The sequence below is a fragment of the Brachyistius frenatus genome, unplaced genomic scaffold (genome assembly GCF_029030835.1).
Source record: "Brachyistius frenatus isolate BFR_SWC_R1_liver_20210118 unplaced genomic scaffold, ASM2903083v1 Contig_193, whole genome shotgun sequence".
Classification (NCBI taxonomy): domain Eukaryota; kingdom Metazoa; phylum Chordata; class Actinopteri; family Embiotocidae; genus Brachyistius; species Brachyistius frenatus.
The window spans coordinates 414,082-436,085 of NW_027210792.1; the positions used below are offsets into that span (position 1 = coordinate 414,082).

Below are 22,004 nucleotides of genomic sequence, written 5' to 3' on the forward strand. Positions count from 1 at the left end.
TAATGTCATGCATGTGATTAGGATGCTGCTTTTATGGTTCACAGGGAGGAAATATTGCACCACAAGGGAACAAGGAATGAACTGGTGACTCAAATCACGACCAAATAAATGTTTTCACTGACTGACTCTCTTACGTGAAAAACAAACATTTGAGCAGAGGAAATCTGGAATCCAACAGTGTTTAAGGTTTCAATTTAAATTAACAAAGGCGTTTGATTATCATCTAAAAAAAAAGGTTGTGGTTGATTGTTGTGCAGATACCATATACATATAAACGGTTGATAAATGAACAGAAACACGTATATAAAATGAGTGGAGGTACATAATGAATGCAAATGTTGTGATGAGACTGAGGAGAGGAGCCGGAGGAACAGAGATCAGCTTACCTCGACTGTGGTGTAGAGCTTCAAAGAATAAAGGATGAATGAGTTGTCGTATATGCCCCCCAGGCCACCGTGGAGCTCAGCAGTGCTGAGAAACACAGCGTGCCAATCATCCTGGTGCAGTCAGAGTGGTTATGATGGAGATAGCTGGATCTTCACAGCGTATATAGCGCTATTCCTAAAGAGTGCAGGATGCCAAGTTCACAGCATTGTCAGCCAAGACACGTGTCAAGATGTAACGCTTCCTGTTATCATTAGCAAACAGAAATGAAAGACTCGGATGTTTGATTGAAACTGTCCACGAGCGTGTGGAAGTGCATCAGAATTTGAAGCCCGATAAGAGTTCCCATGTATTATAAAACATTTTGTGTCTGCAGACGGCCCATCTCTCTCCGCAACAAACTAAATTAATTGACAGAGAGGATGAGTGTCTCACTTGAAATAATAAACAGCTGATTACACCGTTCGTGTTTTTAATTTTTTGAGATTAGACACAAGATAAATAATTAAATTCCTTTTTTCATTTAACAAATGTTTATGACAGAATCAAGGCCAAAAAACCAAACACATGACATGGATAATCCAGTATTACACCGACTTCACATCACTTGACAGTTTGTGCAGGATGCTTGGAGCCTTTATCTGCCAGTTTTTTTGGTTTCTTTTTTTTCACTTTCTTGGTTTTGACTTTACCCTCCGGCTGCTTGGCATTAAGAGCCGGCCTGGACCTGGTCAGGCTGTTAGCAGTGGGACTTAGCTTCCTGTGGCCCATCTCTGGATCTGAGCGAATGCCCTGAGCACAGACGGACTTGCCCGGAGCAGAGCGAGGGGAGTCAACCAGCAGGTTGGGTTGGGAGTAAGAGCGCATTGCCGGGGAACTGGTGGGACGGTAATGAGTGGCGCCCCCTAACGTTGGCAGGTGGACATGCTCATTGCTCAGATTAGAGACAGAGTAGCGACTGCTGGTGGACATGACGATGTGGTGCCAAGAGCTGAGAGGGGTGGCAGAAAAGGGTTGGGGGCCACTTGAGTCTTCTTTGGCCCCTCCTGGAGATATGACCATGGAGCTGCGAGGTGTCACCGCCTCCACAGCGCTCTGGAAGGTTTTGAGGATGCGGTCGCTCTTCTGCTTCTCTTTCTTTTGACGGGACTCGACCTTCTTCAGCTGCCGGCGGTGATCTCTCATCATTTGTTTCCTTGTATCTGCCAGGCCCCTGCATAGGAAACATCCGATGACTTTGTGGGGCCAATGTATGCATGTCTGCACCAACATCATACTTTTACAACATCCTTTCTGAAGGTGTCATTCAGGGTGAAGATCTGGATAAAACCAGCAATTGTAAAATTGCACAGCAATATTTTTTTTTACTATTTTCCAACAATAATCCTCCGTAAAGCAGTTAGGAAGGCTCACCTGTAGTCGACCATTCCTGTCCTGTCCCGATCGAGTCTTTGAATTAGCTCCTCGATCTGATATCGATCCAAAGGAATGCTTGATTGCTAAGAAAGTTTCACACAAAAAGAACAAATAAGAGTCAGTTTAAAAGTTGCTTCATGGATCATTTCATAGTAATTTTCCACAATGAAATGTTTCAGTTTGTTTGGAAACCTGCACGGCCTTCCTGAAGTCAGCGACAGGGACTCGCATGGTGCCATCTTTGTCAATGTTCCGAAAGAAGTCCCACAGACGCAGTTTACGCTGATCCAGATAATCCTTCGGAAACATGTGTTGACAGTAATGAAATACAAGCAGAACCAAAATATAAGTGAATAGATGTTATTTTTACCAGAGTGAAAAAATACTTATTATGCATGAGACATAAATATGACATTACATTTTTCAGAGAAAAAAAAAGAGGCAAGTTTTTGTCAGGTATTTAGAACTTTTTTTTGTTTCTCAGATGAGCGAACATTGACCTGGATGACTTTCATCGGATCAACACGTTTTGGTGGCTTCTTGGCGATGAAGCCTCCGACGCCTCCGTACACTACATCCAGAGCAGGGTGTTCCTGACATGTCAGCTCCAACAGACGCACAAAGTTCTCATTGACCAGAACATTCTGTTCACATAAAATACACACACAACAGAGCATGCGTTGTGCTTCATGTGTCAAAAACTGTCAAATCTTTTCTTAAAAAATAAAACACAACATGGTCGGAGCAGCACATCACTCACACATATGTCGATCTCCTCCAGGGCAGTTTTCGGTGTGTTCTTCACCACGTTGACCAGGGACAGTGCTCCCTCTACCGTTAAAGAGTTATACGCCAACTACGGAAGCAAAAGAGTACAGAAGTGTCATCTTGCAGCGTATTTGAAGTCATACCGATGTTTGTATGGCGCCTAAATGCAACCTCGTCCACCCACCAGCAGGACTCGGAGTGTGTCGTTAAATTCGAGACCTCTGCACAGCATGCTGACACCCTCGTTGGTGAGACGGTTGTTGTTGAGGCTCAGATACACCAGAGTGTTGTTGAATTTTAGGGCCTCTCCCATGGCCAGCGCTCCCTCGTTCCCAAAACCGTTCCACGATAAATCCAGGTGTTGTAACATCATATTCACCTAAACACGGACATTGTGATGTCACGTTCAAGTCAGTGATTACATTCATTGTGCTCTAGAGCTGCACCTTCAGGCCAGCACAAAAAGCCACGGCTCCTTTCATTCGGAGATGATTCCAACTGAGGTCCAGCAGCTCTAAGCCTTCATTGTTCGCTGAAAGAAAGAAAGAAAGAAAGAAAGAAAGAAAGAAAGAAAGAAAGAAAGAAAGAAAGAAAGAAAGAAAGATTCATGAAGTAAGGTAAAGCATGTGAACACATGTGCAGTGATACTAAGAACCAGTGAATTTTACCCAGCAGCTGTCCCAGATGCTCTCCTCCTTTACCACAGAACTCATTATGACTCAGGTCCAGTTCTTTTATCTTGGAATTGGTCTGAACATAAACATAATAGCAACATGATCTTTGTCAGTAGAAAATTAACAACCATCACGATATAACAAAACACAGGAGTTGGTAACTTACTGATAAGGTATCTGTAAAATATTTAGCATCATCATCTGTGAATTTATTGCCTGCAGGAGGGAAAAACCTGTTTATACGTGCAAAATCAACATTATTATAACAGAATTATCACCATAAAACGACTGATATTATTTTTTTCATCTTCTCTCCTTCAGTAAACTGTCTGTCTCTACTGTGGATGCTCGAAACTGCAACCTCAGCAGTCTCAGCACGTCTACCTGCCAAAGGCAAAGTTTAAAGATGACGTACCTGAAAGTTTCAGAGATTTCAATGAAATGTTGTCCAGCAACATTTTAGCCACAAACTCAGCTCCAGCAGATTTCAGATGGTTGTTGGAAATATCCTGAGGGAAACAAAAAAAAAGAGAGAATTTAGTTGGTGTTTACCGCTGCAGTTCAGAATATGACCTGGAAAACACTTGCGCCCTCTAGTGATCAGTTTGCGGTCTTACATACTAGGTGCTGGATGGTGAAATTCGCCCTCAACATCTCCACAAGGTATTTGGCTCCCTCAGCTTGAATGTGATTGTCTCCCAGTTCCAGAGTGTTGATATGCATGTCAGACTAAATAATAATAATAAAAAAAAAAAGAAGCTCATCAGAAAACGTCATAAATATCTCACTCTATGACATGCTTGCATTTTAAACTTACCACCAAAGCAATAGCAAGTGCCTTGCAGCCCAGAGGTCCGAGCCCGTGATGGGTGAGTGTCATCGTTGGAGAGTGAAGGTTTTGAATGAAGTGAGAGACTGGCACCACACCCACCAGCTGGCAGGCCTGAACGTACACGTCAGCTGTGGACATCGCCTCGCTGATCTTCTCAACTTCTGCATCTGAATAAGCCCAAATAATGTGAGCACTTCTGTAAAGGCCTTCGCCAATAAAATACAGTATTTAACATTTTACAACACAAGTCGAAACAAGCCTTTTAGTTAGATTTTTGAAAAGAATAAAGGCTTTAGCTTCACAGCCATAATTGAAAGAACTTACCGTCTGACTCGCAGTCTTCCTCTGAGTCTTGGGGTGGAGTTGGGGACAGACAGTCATCATCTTTTAAGCAGAGGGACTCAAAAGACAGTGCTGACATTGCAGTCGACCGTCAAAGCTTATATGCTGTCTTTGACATAAAAAGACTTTTGGGGAATTTGTTCAGTTGCTCTGTGAGCTGGTGTGGTGAAGTGAAGGCCGTGCAGCAGGTAATTCTACCCTCCAGGTAACGTGTCACGTATTGTGACATTAACAATTTATGCCTCAGTAGGGTTTTAACCATCTTGTTATTTTCAGTAACTCAAACTGCAAGTAGACCAACTTCAGCAAAGTACAGCCTATATGTGAAATATTATTTGGCATATTAAAAATTTCATAGGGTATTATCTTTTTGTATTTTGTATTTTATTTTCCTTTTATTTTTTTACCAGATTTGGACAAATTAAAATCGAAAGAATCACAATGAGGAAACAATAAGTGACAGTTGACACTTATTTAACGTATGACCCCACCCCACCCCACACCCCACCCCGCCCCCCACACCACCACCACCACCAGCTTCACATTGCGCATGCGTAGCTTTATGTATAGAAACATGATTGGCAGCTTGATGTTTTTTGCCCTCTACCCTTTATCCCGGTACCTGACACGTCGACCTTCAGGTAAATCTTTCAGCACGTGTGATAAGGTATCTTGAGTTTACTGTCGCGCGCTGAGACGCTGTGTGTTATATTAAAAGTGCGTGTTCATGTCTCCTGACCAGCTGACCAGCTGGCGGTGGCTGCGTTTAAGTTTGCTGCTGACTGAGCAGGTTTCTGGACATTTGTTGGCGCCGCCTGTTTGGTCGGTAGCTCAAAGTCTTTTGGTCTCCAAACGCGAGTCCTTTCTGCTTTGTGCAAACGGGAGCATGTTGCGTTAGTGCACTTTAGTTCTCGGCAACTTGCTAGATTGCAACTGTTTTGAGCACTTGATGCCGCCGCACCCCCCCGTGACGTCAGCACGCCACCACGTGTGTGTGTGTGTGTGTGTGTGTGTGTGTGTGTGTGTGTGTGTGTGTGTGTGTGTGTGTGTGTGTGTGTGTGTGTGTGTGTGTGTGTGTGTTTTGCTGTGTGGTTTATGTTCAGTCAGACCGATATCCATGTTTCACTTTGCACTAGTTTGTCATTATTTACTCTCAGTATGTTTTGCCACAGTGTGGACGAGTCACTGTTGTCCTTTGTGGACATTGTCTTACAGATGCCTCGGAGAAGGATCTCCCTCCTGCACCACTGAATGACTCGACAGAGTCGGATGGTGGTACTGTCACAACCAGGAGGTCCATCCAGTCCCAGACGACCCCGCCGGACCACCGGCTCAGCCCACACGGTGCATCGAAGGGAGAAACGGAAGAAAGGGTAAAAGCATCAAGCCCAAAAATGGAAGACAACACAAGGCCAGACATGGACAAAGAACTGCCGATTGCTGTCCTCCACGAAGACACAAATGATGGCACAGCTTCAAAAGTGAGTGAGGTGCAATCTGCAGTGAAGGAAACCGACCAGAGACAAGTGGAAGCTCCCACACATGAGGATGGGGAAAGAAATATCCTCTGTACCATGCTGCATCAGAAACAAGACACAGAGGATGGAAGTAGTTTTCTAACTGAAGATGATGGTCCAGCACTTGGGGCGCAATTAAAGTGCCCGCAAACAGACGACAGCATACAAGAAACCACCTGTTCAGTCCTGGAACAAATCCAGATACAAACCTTGGAAGAATCAGGAAGTTTAACTGAAGACAACAAACAGAAAATCACCTGTTCAGCAGAGGAACAAATCCAGATTCAAACATCGGAAGAACCAGGAAGTTTAACTGAAGACAACAAACAGAAAATCACCTGTTCAGCAGAGGAACAAATCCAGATTCAAACCTTGGAAGAACCAGGAAGTTTAACTGAAGACAACAAACAGAAAATCACCTGTTCAGCAGAGGAACAAATCCAGATTCAAACATCGGAAGAACCAGGAAGTTTAACTGAAGACAACAAACAGAAAATCACCTGTTCAGCAGAGGAACAAATCCAGATTCAAACCTTGGAAGAACCAGGAAGTTTAACTGAAGATAACAAACAGAAAATCACCTGTTCAGCAGAAGAACAAATCCAGATACAAACCTCGGAAGAATCAGGAAGTTTAACTGAAGACAACAAACAGAAAATCACCTGTTCAGCAGAGGAACAAATCCAGATTCAAACCTCGGAAGAACCAGGAAGTTTAACTGAAGACAACAAACAGAAAATCACCTGTTCAGCAGAAGAACAAATCCAGATACAAACCTCGGAAGAATCAGGAAGTTTAACTGAAGACAACAAACAGAAAATCACCTGTTCAGCAGAGGAACAAATCCAGATTCAAACCTTGGAAGAACCAGGAAGTTTAACTGAAGACAACAAACAGAAAATCACCTGTTCAGCAGAGGAACAAATCCAGATTCAAACATCGGAAGAACCAGGAAGTTTAACTGAAGACAACAAACAGAAAATCACCTGTTCAGCAGAGGAACAAATCCAGATTCAAACCTTGGAAGAACCAGGAAGTTTAACTGAAGACAACAAACAGAAAATCACCTGTTCAGCAGAGGAACAAATCCAGATTCAAACCTTGGAAGAACCAGGAAGTTTAACTGAAGACAACAAACAGAAAATCACCTGTTCAGCAGAGGAACAAATCCAGATTCAAACCTTGGAAGAACCAGGAAGTTTAACTGAAGACAACAAACAGAAAATCACCTGTTCAGCAGAGGAACAAATCCAGATTCAAACCTTGGAAGAACCAGGAAGTTTAACTGAAGATAACAAACAGAAAACCACCTGTTCAGCAGAGGAACAAATCCAGATTCAAACCTCGGAAGAACCAGGAAGTTTAACTGAAGACAACAAACAGAAAATCACCTGTTCGGAAGCAGAAGAACAAATCCAGATTCAAACCTCTCGGAAGAACCAGGAAGTTTAACTGAAGACAACAAACAGAAAATCACCTGTTCAGCAGAGGAACAAATCCAGATTCAAACATCGGAAGAACCAGGAAGTTTAACTGAAGACAACAAACAGAAAATCACCTGTTCAGCAGAGGAACAAATCCAGATTCAAACCTCGGAAGAACCAGGAAGTTTAACTGAAGACAACAAACAGAAAATCACCTGTTCAGCAGAGGAACAAATCCAGATTCAAACATCGGAAGAACCAGGAAGTTTAACTGAAGACAACAAACAGAAAACCACCTGTTCAGCAGAAGAACAAATCCAGATTCAAACATCGGAAGAATCAGGAAGTTTAACTGAAGACAACAAACAGAAAACCACCTGTTCAGCAGAGGAACAAATCCAGATTCAAACCTTGGAAGAACCAGGAAGTTTAACTGAAGACAACAAACAGAAAACCACCTGTTCAGCAGAGGAACAAATCCAGATTCAAACATCGGAAGAACCAGGAAGTTTAACTGAAGACAACAAACAGAAAATCACCTGTTCAGCAGAGGAACAAATCCAGATTCAAACCTTGGAAGAACCAGGAAGTTTAACTGAAGACAACAAACAGAAAATCACCTGTTCAGCAGAAGAACAAATCCAGATTCAAACCTCGGAAGAACCAGGAAGTTTAACTGAAGACAACAAACAGAAAACCACCTGTTCAGCAGAGGAACAAATCCAGATTCAAACCTCGGAAGAACCAGGAAGTTTAACTGAAGACAACAAACAGAAAACCACCTGTTCAGCAGAAGAACAAATCCAGATTCAAACCTCGGAAGAACCAGGAAGTTTAACTGAAGACAACAAACAGAAAATCACCTGTTCAGCAGAGGAACAAATCCAGATTCAAACATCGGAAGAACCAGGAAGTTTAACTGAAGATAACAAACAGAAAACCACCTGTTCAGCAGAAGAACAAATCCAGATTCAAACCTCGGAAGAACCAGGAAGTTTAACTGAAGACAACAAACAGAAAACCACCTGTTCAGCAGAGGAACAAATCCAGATACAAACCTTGGAAGAACCAGGAAGTTTAACTGAAGACAACAAACAGAAAACCACCTGTTCAGCAGAGGAACAAATCCAGATACAAACCTTGGAAGAACCAGGAAGTTTAACTGAAGACAACAAACAGAAAATCACCTGTTCAGCAGAGGAACAAATCCAGATTCAAACCTTGGAAGAACCAGGAAGTTTAACTGAAGACAACAAACAGAAAATCACCTGTTCAGCAGAGGAACAAATCCAGATTCAAACCTTGGAAGAACCAGGAAGTTTAACTGAAGACAACAAACAGAAAATCACCTGTTCAGCAGAAGAACAAATCCAGATTCAAACCTCGGAAGAACCGGGAAGTTTAACTGAAGATAACAAACAGAAAATCACCTGTTCAGCAGAAGAACAAATCCAGATTCAAACGTCGGAAGAACCAGGAAGTTTAACTGAAGACAACAAACAGAAAATCACCTGTTCAGCAGAAGAACAAATCCAGATTCAAACCTTGGAAGAACCAGGAAGTTTAACTGAAGACAACAAACAGAAAATCACCTGTTCAGCAGAAGAACAAATCCAGATTCAAACGTCGGAAGAACCAGGAAGTTTAACTGAAGACAACAAACAGAAAATCACCTGTTCAGCAGAAGAACAAATCCAGATTCAAACCTCAGAGGAATCAGGAAGTTTAACTGAAGACAACAAACAGAAAATCACCTGTTCAGCAGAAGAACAAATCCAGATTCAAACATCGGAAGAACCAGGAAGTTTAACTGAAGACAACAAACAGAAAATCACCTGTTCAGCAGAAGAACAAATCCAGATTCAAACCTTGGAAGAATCAGGAAGTTTAACTGAAGATAACAAACAGAAAATCACCTGTTCAGCAGAGGAACAAATCCAGATTCAAACCTTGGAAGAACCAGGAAGTTTAACTGAAGATAACAAACAGAAAATCACCTGTTCAGCAGAAGAACAAATCCAGATTCAAACCTCGGAAGAACCAGGAAGTTTAACTGAAGACAACAAACAGAAAACCACCTGTTCAGCAGAAGAACAAATCCAGATTCAAACCTCGGAGGAATCAGGAAGTTTAACTGAAGACAACAAACAGAAAATCACCTGTTCAGCAGAGGAACAAATCCAGATTCAAACCTTGGAAGAACCAGGAAGTTTAACTGAAGACAACAAACTGAAAATCACCTGTTCAGCAGAAGAACAAATCCAGATTCAAACCTCGGAAGAACCAGGAAGTTTAACTGAAGACAACAAACAGAAAATCACCTGTTCAGCAGAAGAACAAATCCAGGAAAAAAACACGGAAAAGTCACAGGCTCCAGTTGAAACTACAGCTGAAGTGTCCGAGTGCTGTGATGAATCTAGAGTTCCCACCGCTGATACTTCTAAGCTTGTATCAGTCATCTCTCCGACCCACCTTAAACTCAGCAAGGAACACCATGACCAACCTGTCTGGCACTTCCCTTCAGGACCTGGTCTGGCACAAGAAGTGCAGTGCCTTCGGTGGCACTTTCCTACCATGAGCTACTACCCTTCTGTGAAGATCACAGTGCCCTTTGAAGGTGAGAGTTTGTTTTCTCAGCTTTACTATTTTCCTGGCAATGAGATTTCTATAGTTCAATATCAAGCTCTGTGTTTGTGTTTGTTTGGATGTGCGTTTGTCTTGCACATAGCCGTGTGGAGAATATGGGAGGATCTGGCTGAGAGCACCCCGACACCCCTCCCATTCACAAAGACCTCAATAGACTTCACTGTCATGTCCTACAACATCCTTGCTCAGGACCTACTGGAGACCAACCAGGAACTGTGCATACACTGCCCCCCGGAGGTGCTGGACTGGAACTACCGCTACAGCTTGCTTCTAGAGGAAATAAAAAAATGGGGACCAGATGTGAGTACAATTTTTGGGAAATTTAAACTAGCTACACGTTGCGTCTAAACTTACATGTTGGATAATGATTTGTTTGTTTGAGTCCTCTTCTGTGTAGATTTTGTGTCTCCAAGAGGTTCAGGAGAACCACTACCGTGAACAGCTGCATCCTGCCCTGTGTCAGATGGGTAGGTCACTGCAGACGAACCAGTGACTTAGTCATGTTTGTGGATATTGTGACAAAGATGTTACACGTCTTCTGTTTACGTTGTTTTTCCAGGCTACACCTGTGTGTACAAGCGGCGCACGGGGACCAAGACAGACGGCTGTGCAACTTGCTATCGTAGCAGTTGCTTCTCTGAAGTAGCTCTTACTCAGCTGGAGTACTTCAGGCCTGAGACGGAGCTGTTAGACCGCCACAACGTGGGCATTGTCTTGCTGCTTCAGCCGTTGGTCACGCTGGGGTCAGAGGTCAAGGAGAAGGGCCCGCCCCTCTGCGTGGCCAACACCCACCTGCTCTTCAACCCCAGTAGGGGTGACATAAAGCTGGCTCAGCTGGCAATAATGCTGGCAGAAATTGACAGCATGATCAAGTTCTGCAAGGCCAAAGGTGAACGCTGCAACATCATATTATGTGGAGACTTTAACTCTGTGCCACGGATGGCTCTGTACCAGCTGATCATGACCGGCCAACTCTTCTACCGGAATCTACCAGCGTGGAAGGTGAGAGAGAAACCAACTGGTCATCATCAGTTGCTCCCACATTACTGAGTGTAAACCGGAAAAGCAATTTCAAGCTCTTTATTTCAGGCTTCTTCCGACAATCCTTGCAGCAGTTACCTCTCTAATAATGTGTTTATTCACCACATCCGACAGATATCAGGCCAAGAGGAACTGTCTTACAAAACCAAGTGTCTCCGGCTGTCTCGTCCGCTGTGGCCCAGCTCTCTGGGGATCACCGACACCTGCCGGTACACCAAGGCGCTCAAGAGCCAGAGTCCGAAGCCAGGTCCGTGTTTGTGCTGCTATTTTGATCCAAGGAGGGGGCTTCAGTAGGAAGTGGTGTATTTCCTGTCGCTCACTCCACTTGTTATATTTGTTCTGCTTGTGTAGGGAAATGTCAGTACAGCCATGACTTCATGCTGCGGCTGCGCTATTGTCCAGCTGCATATATCCGTCCTCAGGACCTGGAGCTGCTTCCAGGAGTGACTGACGACAAACCAGGTGATTTCCAACATATAACAGAGAAACCACACAAGGACTTACAGTCATTCCACCATTTACAATACCTCATTTCTTTTACTGTTCCGTGTAAGAGCTCTGTATTTTCCTCTTGTTGTGCACAGACGCTTCAAAGGAAAATCAGCCTTTTGATAAAAGGTCAGTTTACCCGCAGGTTTTTGCCATATATGTGATTCTTACCTTAATGTCACAGCAGCAAACAGGAACACTGAACAACACAATAAATGTTAAAGCTACTCTACTTAATAGGAATTTTGTTTATCTCCACCTAATCGTCCTGCCATGTCTAAAAAACAGGAAAACATGTAAAGGGTCGTCAGACTTCATTAATTGATCATGAGATTTTATGGTTTCACAGGATCATACACATCATCAGTCATAGGTTAAACCTGGAGTCAGTCTACAAACACACTCTCCCGGGTTCTGGCAATCCAGAAGTCACGGCGTTCACCTCTCAAGGAGGAAATACAGTCGACTACATATTCTACTCCCCAAAACTCGGCTCCACCTCCTATCAAAAAGGTCTGTGGGAATGACACGAAGCAGAAGAAAATCTGAGATGTTGCAGCTCTGAATGAATTATTTGCCACTTTAAATAACTTATGTGTGTGTTTCTTTCTTTTCCCTAGCTGGTGGAGACGTTGCGAGTGAAGGTCTGAAGCTCATTGGTGTTCTCTCTCTCCTATCTGAGGAAGCCTTGTGGTCAATGAACGGCCTTCCCAATCACATATTCCCTTCTGACCATCTCAGCCTTGTAGCCAAGTTCCAGCTGGACATACTGGAATAATAATACTATAATATGATAGGAAGGACTGTGGTTGAACTCAGTGAAACGGACGTCAGAGGAAAAGCATACATCCGGTCAAATTACTCAGCTCTTGCTCCGACGCTTGTTTGTGTTAGTGTGAATGCCATTACTTGTGGTTAACTTCTGGAAACAAAGGATTATGGTTTTGCAGCTGAATAGAAGTTAAAAAAATTTGTTCAAAGAGCAAGACAAATAATAATACCAAAGCACAGTCTTCCTCCACATGGTTTTCATCAGATAAATGATGCCGAGCCATTACTGGGATCTGACAGTTCCAGTTTAATGTTGCTTGAATAGTTTATTTAATAAAACAGATGTCGGTGGTTGCTTAGATTCTTATTGGTGTGATAATGTGTTCATTTAGCTGTTTCTGAATACAATGTCGTGGGGTTTTTTCAGATGGTAATAAATATTTTCCACTTATGTCTGACTCTTTCCATCTGTTTGACCATGACAGAAAGCACAAGCGTGTCTCCACGTTGTTTAGTAAGAATTGAGGTTATTTCTCCTGGATTCCTGATGCAGCACATTAAACGCATCCACGAGCACCACATCCTCCGGTTGGTGTCGGGCTCTGTTTTTTCTTGCCCGGTCTCGTACTGAGACGGTGACCTGGATGTCGGCTCCCTCCCCTCCCCTCCCCTCCCCTCCCACCGCACTTAGCTGCTCAGTTTGTCAGTGTGCATCTGTGTGTCTGGCTGATGCATGAATGAATAATTCATGTATATAGTTGAGTATTAATGCATGAAGGCACTTAGTAAGGCATTCTTTTGTTTGTGTTGGCTGTAGAATGTCTGCAAAGGTGATTGTTGAGTAGGATTACTTTCTCTCACACCACCTAGCTGTCAATATATTTGCCATAAACAATTGCTAAAAACTTTATTATGGAGAGGAGTCAGACTGTGTGACTTAATAAATCCTTTGGGAATTAAGTATGTGAAAGAAAATGAAGTAGGTCAATGGGTTTTTAACCAAATAGAGCATTATGCCTTCTGTTTCCATCTCTCACAAACACTGCTGCATGTTTTGATGCCTGGAATCCACTGGAAGGAAGATACGGGTTTGGCAACTGATATAATATTGACAAACCCATATCTCACCACACTCTTAATAGTATTCCATATAGTCCTCTCAGAGGTATATGTTATCAGCCTACACACAAAGTAGTTCCTTGCGTTCTGGTTTTCATCGAACGTGTCAGCCATCCCATCCCGCCTTATTGGCTGCTTGCTGTGTGCTGTGCTGTGAGCCAGAGTTGCATTCGTCCATTTAGGCATCTCATCATGAGAACAGCACATATGCAGTCAGCTCTTATTTAAATGACTGCAGCAAACACTAGCCGCACCTAAACAGTATAATGAAGACAATATATGTGCTACACAGTCAGCTTCAGCTTTGTCAGCAGTTTTTCCACTGGAAACGACTTAAATCTAAAAGATAGACATGTGGAGCCGTCCCACTTAGTCTGACTGTTTTAATTCACTGAGGCTTATCCTTTCCTTTTATAGGGTTGTTGGCACTGAGCCTCTTTTGTATAAACCTAACAGAGTGTTTGGAGATCTCAGTCTGCTCTCATCTGCCTTGGTGCTAAAAGCTGAGGAAAGCCTGTGCTGAATGTCAACTATCGGTCGACAGAAAACCAATTAAGACACCCCTCTCGTTAACCACAACAGAATTTTTTGCATTTTTCGGGATACCAAATATCCATCAAGTAAGGATATGATATTTCAATACTTAAACATTTAACACAAAATTCAATCAAAAACCAAAAGTGTGTTGCCACTATCAAAGTGACCCTTTATTGTCATTCTGGAAATCAACTGTCTTTTGGTACAAAACATGTGTGTTATAGACCACTGAAATTAAAATGGACAACAGCTACTGCACAGATAAAAATGTTGACTGAAACAACATTGTGGTAAATATTAAATGTTTACTGGTGATCACCGAGACTGAAGGTAGTATAAAATGACAGAATTTCTGATTTAAAAAACAAACAAAATTACAAAATACAGGTAAAGGTGCTATAAACAAACTGCTTCACACCTTATCTGAAACGGACGTCAGTCGCTTGGATACCACTTAAGGCAAGTGAAATATTAGATAAAGTTGCTACAAATAAAAGTTAAAAACCGTACATATAGCAGTTGTACAATACAAATAAATTGACTCCTCGTTGCCTTGCGTCTTCCTTAAATGCAGACAGGTCAGTCAGCTGCTTTGCCATTCGTCACCTCGATCATTGTCTTGCTTCTTGTGTAAGATTTTAGACTCTCTTACACTCGGAGATACAAAGGTATAATGTCTGTTGTCTTAAAAAGTAAGTAGCATGCTGCTAACCTCTGGGTGTTGCAGGTCTGTGTCACAGTCTATTTCATAGTAATTTGGAAGAGCAGAGATCACACTGCTTTGTGTTAAGTTAGGCAATAAGAATAAAGGGTTTAATATATTAAAAAAAAGAAGTCTTTTTCTTCTTTGACTTTTCATACAAGGCACAAGGGTAGTGGTTTGCAAACTAGTCACTACACAAGCAGTTGTTGCCCAGCGGAATCTAAGTGGATTTATATTACATGACATGTATTTGCACACTTACAGTACCACGATACAGATTGCAGAAAAGCCTTGAGAGCTTTTGTAGAACATAACAACAGCACAGAAACCTATGATATGTCCAGTAGCACATTAACACTGAGTGGGACTTTTACCCAGCTTCAGGGAAGGATCATGTTTCATGGTGTATTAAGTTAGCAAAAGTCTGCAGTTGTTGAAAAATGTTTCTATATTATGCACTTTTACTCCCTCCTTTGAATAGCTGGGAGCAGTGCCAGCACCAATTACTAGTAACTGCTACAGAAAAAGCCGGTAACAATATAGGAGAACTGAATGAGGCGTTTGTTTTAGGAGGAAAAGTTGCTGGTGACCTATTCAACATTGCATCCAATGAATAGACCAATGTGTACACAAATTAAGCTTTTGAGTAAATCGGTGGCCTCATAAACAAGTGTGTGGTACCTCAAATTTCACAAGCAGACATAAACTTCTCCTCAGACTCTAATCTGGTATCCATTTATATCTGTGGAGGATTTTTGATCCAAAACCTTCTTCTCTCCAGACGGACTGCAACACAAAAATATGAGACAAAGGTTTATTCATATTTAGAAGGAAACTGTGACTAATTCTTCGGACTGATCATGAGACATCTAAATATATTCCAGGGGCTGCAGAGGTTTCACACAAGTGGTTATAGTGCCTGTATTTTCAATGAGAGCATGTGATTAATCATACCGTCTCTCAACACGGCTGATCCTCCGTATGGGGCTGCTCGGTACTCTGAGGGGTGAGCCCGTGCCGTTTCTCCTGTCTTTGGTGGGAGAGGGAGGTGCCGGCTTTCCTATCTGCAAAAACAGTTCATGGAAAAGGACATCTTCATCAGAATTTCCATCTCTTTAAAACACCACACGGGCGATGCTTATGTCCTCGCTGTACGAGTGTCAGCGGCTGAAATCTATCCGTGTCTTTTACACGGAGTGGCCTGCACAATCACATTAAAGATCGGCGCTTGATGGATTGAGCCAGCCATGCATGAAGCACAGCAGAGCAGATTCAAGTTATCACATTAGTTTTATTACACGGAGAGCCCAGCATCAAGGCTGCCTTCATTATTGAAGCGTGAGAGGTGATGACCGAGCGGCGTTTGAGAGCAATCGCCCCTCAAACAGCAGATCAACTCAGTGTCACTGTGCATGAAGAAGCAGCCCGTCAAAGGAAATCTAATGAGCAGTCAGGAAGGGCTGTCCATCTGCTGCGGACAAATTATATTTCCCATCATTAGCTTTAGTCCTGTAAGAGGTCCAACAGCTTGTGTTGGTGTCAGTTGCAAAATAATTTGTCAAATATGCAAATTAAAAAAAACAACAACAAACATTTAATACATATTTCCTTTAGGATTTTTAGTGTTGTAAGTTTTTGCATTTGTTCTTCCATAGACGTTCTAAAGGACAGAAGCAACCAGCAACAACAACGAGTAAGAAATCAATCTCTTTGTCCCGGCTGCCGCCGTACTGTACCTTCAGCCTCATGTCTCGAGTGTGTCTCTCCAGCTCCTTCCGCAGCTCCTCCTTGGTCAGCTTGTCCACATCGAGTATGGAGTGTTTCCACTCGATCTGCTCTACGCTGTGAGGGTCGTGGGACACGTACTGGCCGATCTTGACCTTGCGCAGGGTGTGCCAGTAGCCCCTGTAGGCTCCGTCATATTCCTGCACCAAGTCCATCAGGGTTCGGAACTCCAGTGGCTTGAACATGAGGTCCTCCCTTCGGCTCGTGCCCAGCGCACCAAAGCGCCCCCCGCTGTGAACTCCCAGCACGATGTGGTGGAAGTGGTTCCCTGAGAACTGAGACTTAAAGCTGAGGGGGAAGCGCTCGACACCTGGCATGTTGTTGGTGAGGTAACTGTCCCGAGTTGGGTCAAGGAAATCTACATTTGGTCTTTAATTCCTCAGTGCAGATGTCAGATTTGGTCTCTGTAGTCAAGGCTTCCATTTTATATGGAAAATCCTTTTGTTTTGTTCTGCTCCATCAGACTACATATTGAGCCATATTTGGAGACACAATATACAGCGAATCTGCCGAAGAAAAACATTTCTCACTCCATTAGCCGACTAAATGTAAAAGAAAAGCACTCTACACCATTGCAATGAAACACATTTGAAGACATACTAATACATGAAGTGGAAAGATACATCCCCAGGATCACCGCCTCCAAACATTTGATTGGCAGAGCCTCCCGTGTCATCTCCTTAGCAATGTCCATTAACCTGTGCAAAAAAAGAGAGAAAGAAAGACACTTCAGATGCAACTCCGTGTTACAAGACACCTGCACACGAGTGAACTAGTGCACGGCCGAGAACATGAGCCCACCGTTATTGATTCTATGCAGTCGAACAAAATCATTTTCCATGAGCCAGGGAAATAAAAATCTGTGCAACTAAATCTAATAAAGTGGGTTCCAGGCCTCTACTGGTTGACATTACTCAAAGCCCTGGAGTAAACCAGACACACAGCTGATCCACATGCGTCAGCCATCACTGGCTAAGAAATCAACAAAACATCGTCCCTGTCATCCCGCAACGGTGTGAAGTCTAACACCGATTTCATCCTTGGATTGAAAGGAAGATTTGCTTACGCAGTCAGAGGACGGCTTTTCCTTATCTCAAAAAACTGTGTTCCCGTGTGATTGTACCTGTGAGATACAGTTAAGGACGTAACAGCCGTGTGACACGGCCTTGTGAGAGCACTCTGCTGGAAGAAGACAACTATTTTCAGTGCTTTGTGATATTCATAGATTGTTGGTTAAATATGAATGAATTTCTTCTCTGACTGGAAATTAAGCTTTTGCTAAATATAGAAAAAAAAAAAAAACGTGTCTACGGTGGCCTACATTTTAGTTTTGACTGTTTGGCTCATACTATTAATCTCCGACGAAAGAGTGGGTCAATAGGAAATATCTTTCTAACTATGTGACATATTTTCAAAAAAACTTTTAAATATACTCCGTTGTCATCGTTTTAGTTCAAACCAAGTGATTCGACCAGCGTGGTCAAAGGATACTGCAATTCCCTGATGTACTTCTGTATGGCTTCCAGGCGCTGTGGGATAGCGGTGGTAGGTTGGTATGTAGGCACGCTCGGTACTGGAATCTGTGGGACAGAGCGTCCAAACAAACTGCATTACAATCATACAATCCCAATATTCATCGCAGCTGGAGAATGTCGTCTCGTCTGACATCTGTGCTCTTCTCTACTTGGTATCAGTAATGGCAATAGTTTCGACAGCTCTCGGGAGGAACAAATGAAAAGTAGCATTCTTCTGTGTCGAAAACATCCTCATGATGCAAATGTCAGTTTGGACAAATTCGTGCTTTGTATTTTACGACCATGATGACATTGGCAAACAATAGTCAGCAAAAATAATCATTTAAAAGAGGATTATTTATAACGGGTTTAAAGGCATGTGGTTGTCTGTGTTCCCCTCGTGGTAAATACTGTTTTCCTCCAACACATGGGTGTGAATGGTTTCTCCAGCATGTGCAAGTTTCAGATGGATAGTGTGAAAAAGCAAAGTACTGCGCTGAGTAACCATCTGCAACTGATCAAACATATTGAATGTAAGTTGTTTTCATATTATGCATTTTACCTTGGGCAGGTCAGTGGCACCTTTTATCTCCTTCCCAAGTGCTTCACCTTTGGGGTGGATTCGAGCCACATGGCGCCACATCCTCTCCCAAGTCTCCTCATCCACCGGGAGGCCTCCCCTGTTCACGAAGAAAGGCACCCCTCCATCCCTCATCTCTTCTTCGCCTTCGTCCTCCTGCTCCTCGTCCCTCTCCTCCACCGAACCCACCGTGACCCTCAGCATCCCTCCTCCACCTGGAAGCCCACGCAGTCCTGGCACAGGCGAGTCCAGACGGAAGGCGCTCGGATCCTTTGATTGGTTAATCTGCTTGCAGGTTTAAGTACGTTCCCACAACAGATGGCCAGCTCATGACATCCAGCACATTATGGCATCAATAGTGTCAACAACAACAACAAAAAGTCAGCGCAGCAGTGACTAAAAATGTGAGCTGCTGTAATTAAAACAAAGATGTGTAGTTGAAGCAGGAAAATATGAAGCAATGGGTCAATAAGTGATTTATAAAGAAATAAAAAAAATCTTTTTGAATAAACAATTACTCTGCAGTGAGTATTTAGCACTTTAGAAAAAGAAAAAAAAAATCTTGTTGACTGCAGGCCATCCAATAATCAGCTATTGATTAAATCAAATTGAGACATTAAGACTGTAAGCAGTCTATTTTACAGACGCTGCTGTGAAGGCTCGTGGGCAAACACAAGCCCGTCAACGTAACGCGCTCACAGTCTTTCAGAGAATTGACTTTGCGGACAGCAAAGTATCAGAAATCCCTAATTCCCTGAACCGTTAGAGGTCATTGACGCCACAGAGATCCACTAAATCACCGCTCCTGCACGCGTCCATCTCCCCGCCGCTCCTCTCGCGTCCGTTTCACCGAGTCATTTCCTCTCAAGTCAGCCGGTTCATTGTTCATGCAGATGCTCTTCTTCTTGGCTTCAGTCTGCGGGTTCACGTTCACGTCCAACAAAACCGCTCAGACACTCCCAGACCAGCCTCTACTGCGCATGCTCTCTGCTTAGCGGATGATCTCAGCGGTGACAAATGCTGCATTTAGGTGCTCCTCGTAAGATGTTTATCTGAAATAGTAATATTAGTGCTTTGGGTTATTTACAGCACTAAAACACGCACCTTTTGGTAAGTTTTGATTCACTAATCCAATAGTGTCGTGTTTGGTGCTGTGGAGAAGAGAGGAAATGTAGCTTCATTCTTAAGGATGAAATTAAAACTATAATAATTTTAATTTCCTATAGTAAATGAGCAAACATCCCTGTACGCCTTTGACGTGGATCCTGCAGGACATCTGATGCACACAAATATCAATTTATCTGCTGCACCTGTTGTTGTTACTTCACTGGTCTCCATTCGTATCCTTTTCTTTGTTCTTGTTTGACTTTGTAAATTGTTAAAAATCAATTTCTTAAAAAGAAAGAAAGGACTGAAGCCAACATGCATTTCAAAAACTCTTATTTAATTTGAGGAAAAACACTCAATTTTTTTCACAATAACCAAACAGGATTGAATTTGCAGTTTGATCAGTATCACCACAATAAACTTCAAAACCTCAATATTTTTTTAATATACAAAAAAAGAAAAATAATCATCAACATGAAACTTCAGTCTTATTTACAGGGCCAGCTCAGTTGTGGAGATATTAAAACCTTGGAGCACCGTAGTCATCAGGCATCCGTTCGATATTAAACCTGCATTTGGAAAATAGGAAAAAAATATTTTAAAACAATCTGTAAAAGCACAAACAGACACAAAGATGCCATTCATTTCAAATTAAAGTTGGAGCATTGTTACCTGTGGTTTGAGATGTACATGATGGGCACTCCAGGGATTTTCCTGATCCTCCTCTTTAGATCTCTGTCCACAGTAGCCAGGATGTAGCACTTGTGCTGCAGACATTTTTTTATTTATTTAATTGGTTATCTCCTATACATTTAGAAAAATGTATTTACTACAACGGTGACTTTTCTACCAGCAGCTGGTTTTACAGGCAGTGAAATTCTGCCTCCGCGTTGTTTGTTATCGAGCTACTGTGTCTGCTGTATGTTTGCATGCCAAATAGGCATTTCTCATTACAGTGTTCATCACAAATTAAAGACCCACATGTATGTGTGTGTGTGTGTGTGTGTGTACATTGAAGTCTATATTACCTGCGTCACCCTTTGGACTAAACAGTCATCAGCATACGTTCCCTTGTGTGCGCACGGTAAGCGCTCAAACCGTGGATCCTTGGCTATCCTACAAAATAAATTAAAACATTGTTATGGCAAAACTATTCGGAGAAATTACATCATTTCCTGTCCCCGGTGATAATGTCCACGTACCTCAGCGCAACTCTGTATTTCATCCCAAGCTTTTCAATCTCAGCCATCACGCAGTCTGTGATATATGGAATACCTGCAGTGGATAAAAAAAAAAATATATATATACACATGATTGTTTTGTTCTATTGTGAAATTATAACACGTTATTATTATCATCACACCGTTGAGCAGCAGCACTTACATTTGGCATACAGACAATCCATCATAGACTGAACAATGTCCAGCTTGGCCTTGATGGAAAAGTTTATGAAGTTGGTGTCGACCAGGACGTGGTACGGCGGGCCGAGCTGAGTGTTGTACTGGAAGAACAGACATGATGGATACTTTGGCCTGCAGGGAAGAAAACAAGTCAAGGGAGCCAGAAAACAAGCAGTTCAGGAGCCAATCTGAGCCGCCGGGTGGTAAACCTACACCTCTCTCTCCTTCAGCTCAGACGGATCTTTCTGCTTTTTCTCCTTCGCTTTAGCACGCTCCTTCCCTTTGCTGCAAAACAAAAACAAAAACAAAAACAAAAACAAAACAAAACAAACAAAACAAAAACAAAACAGTTATTGTGCCTGCACATAATTCAGTGCTTTGGTTTGGTTTATTTTATAAAATGACAATCTGGTAGATTGATGATCCGGAAAAGGGGGAATGAAAGTGAAGAAGGTTTTATCAGGTAAACATAAAAGTAATGATTAAAACTCACATCCGGTTATCCTTCAGATTTATCATTCTCTTCATTGCAGCAAACTTCTTGGTTTTCTGTTTCCCCTGCAATTGGAAAAGATCAATAAACACTCAGAAGATATAAATATATATATATATATAGATGTATATATTTATATATTTATCAAAATCGTAGCACGTGTTAACTATGAGCTGGCGAGGCTAACTGAGCTAACGTTCACCTAGCACGGTGCCCGCTGACGATCTTCTACTAATTACTAAAATACAAAATTAAAAGCTTTAATGTAAAAAAAAAAAAAAAAAAAACAATTATCAAAATCAGCCGTGGTGAAATTACATACCATGCTTTATTTTATTTTTATTTCCGTTAACAGCTCCGGAACGCTCGCGCTCTCTCTCTCTCTCTCTCCCCTTTTTCGTGTAGCAACGCGACAACGTCATCAAACCGCGACGTCTCGTCCTGCGCATTTCCCGGTTGCTA

The 22,004-nt window shown here is 42.4% G+C and overlaps 4 protein-coding genes across 4 annotated transcripts; 1 reads left to right on the forward strand and 3 right to left on the reverse strand.

The window, feature by feature from the left end:
• Positions 1–987: 987 nt before the first annotated feature.
• On the reverse strand, positions 988–4,495 carry LOC138632762 (leucine-rich repeat-containing protein 74A). Its single transcript, XM_069718554.1, has 13 exons — positions 4,377–4,495; positions 4,060–4,219; positions 3,864–3,971; positions 3,658–3,751; positions 3,409–3,458; positions 3,237–3,318; positions 3,015–3,100; positions 2,753–2,947; positions 2,561–2,656; positions 2,301–2,444; positions 1,993–2,097; positions 1,798–1,883; positions 988–1,597 (listed from the first exon to the last, which is right to left on the reverse strand). Exons 1-13 carry the CDS (start codon positions 4,493–4,495, stop codon positions 988–990), a joined length of 1,935 nt encoding a protein of 644 aa, XP_069574655.1.
• A 5,360-nt stretch (positions 4,496–9,855) lies between these two features.
• Positions 9,856–12,716, forward strand: angel1 (angel homolog 1 (Drosophila)). The gene is made up of 9 exons (XM_069718534.1): positions 9,856–9,974; positions 10,086–10,303; positions 10,401–10,470; positions 10,563–11,005; positions 11,159–11,291; positions 11,396–11,506; positions 11,629–11,662; positions 11,883–12,046; positions 12,154–12,716. Exons 1-9 carry the CDS (start codon positions 9,932–9,934, stop codon positions 12,309–12,311), a joined length of 1,374 nt encoding a protein of 457 aa, XP_069574635.1. The 5' UTR covers positions 9,856–9,931; the 3' UTR covers positions 12,312–12,716.
• Positions 12,717–14,109: 1,393 nt separating this feature from the next.
• vash1 (vasohibin 1) lies at positions 14,110–19,493 on the reverse strand. The gene is made up of 7 exons (XM_069718551.1): positions 18,525–19,493; positions 17,940–18,028; positions 17,515–17,571; positions 17,072–17,146; positions 16,400–16,781; positions 15,618–15,727; positions 14,110–15,449 (listed from the first exon to the last, which is right to left on the reverse strand). Exons 1-7 carry the CDS (start codon positions 18,744–18,746, stop codon positions 15,377–15,379), a joined length of 1,008 nt encoding a protein of 335 aa, XP_069574652.1. The 5' UTR covers positions 18,747–19,493; the 3' UTR covers positions 14,110–15,376.
• A 472-nt stretch (positions 19,494–19,965) lies between these two features.
• On the reverse strand, positions 19,966–21,877 carry fcf1 (FCF1 rRNA-processing protein). The gene is made up of 8 exons (XM_069718526.1): positions 21,865–21,877; positions 21,543–21,607; positions 21,263–21,334; positions 21,033–21,181; positions 20,852–20,924; positions 20,678–20,765; positions 20,322–20,416; positions 19,966–20,218 (listed from the first exon to the last, which is right to left on the reverse strand). The coding sequence occupies exons 1-8, from the start codon at positions 21,865–21,867 to the stop codon at positions 20,170–20,172; spliced, it is 594 nt and encodes a 197-aa protein (XP_069574627.1). The 5' UTR covers positions 21,868–21,877; the 3' UTR covers positions 19,966–20,169.
• Between the last annotated feature and the right edge of the window lie 127 nt (positions 21,878–22,004).

Coding starts and splice junctions, on each gene's coding strand:
- fcf1 (XM_069718526.1), bottom strand. Junction 20,925..21,032: donor GGATTGTCTGTATGCCAAAT/GTAAGTGCTGCT, acceptor TATCCACTGCAG/GTATTCCATATATCACAGAC. Junction 20,417..20,677: donor TAGTCCAAAGGGTGACGCAG/GTAATATAGACT, acceptor AAATGTCTGCAG/CACAAGTGCTACATCCTGGC.
- angel1 (XM_069718534.1), top strand. CDS start 9,932: ATGAGCTACTACCCTTCTGTGAAGATCACAGTGCCCTTTGAAG. Junction 11,292..11,395: donor GAGCCAGAGTCCGAAGCCAG/GTCCGTGTTTGT, acceptor CTGCTTGTGTAG/GGAAATGTCAGTACAGCCAT. Junction 11,663..11,882: donor AATCAGCCTTTTGATAAAAG/GTCAGTTTACCC, acceptor ATGGTTTCACAG/GATCATACACATCATCAGTC.
- vash1 (XM_069718551.1), bottom strand. CDS start 18,746: ATGCTGAGGGTCACGGTGGGTTCGGTGGAGGAGAGGGACGAGGAGCAG. Junction 18,029..18,524: donor GTGCCACTGACCTGCCCAAG/GTAAAATGCATA, acceptor TCTGTCCCACAG/ATTCCAGTACCGAGCGTGCC. Junction 15,728..16,399: donor CTCGAGACATGAGGCTGAAG/GTACAGTACGGC, acceptor CTGTTTTTGCAG/ATAGGAAAGCCGGCACCTCC.
- LOC138632762 (XM_069718554.1), bottom strand. CDS start 4,495: ATGTCAGCACTGTCTTTTGAGTCCCTCTGCTTAAAAGATGATGACTGT. Junction 2,948..3,014: donor CTTTTTGTGCTGGCCTGAAG/GTGCAGCTCTAG, acceptor GTCCGTGTTTAG/GTGAATATGATGTTACAACA. Junction 1,884..1,992: donor ACTTCAGGAAGGCCGTGCAG/GTTTCCAAACAA, acceptor AAACTTTCTTAG/CAATCAAGCATTCCTTTGGA.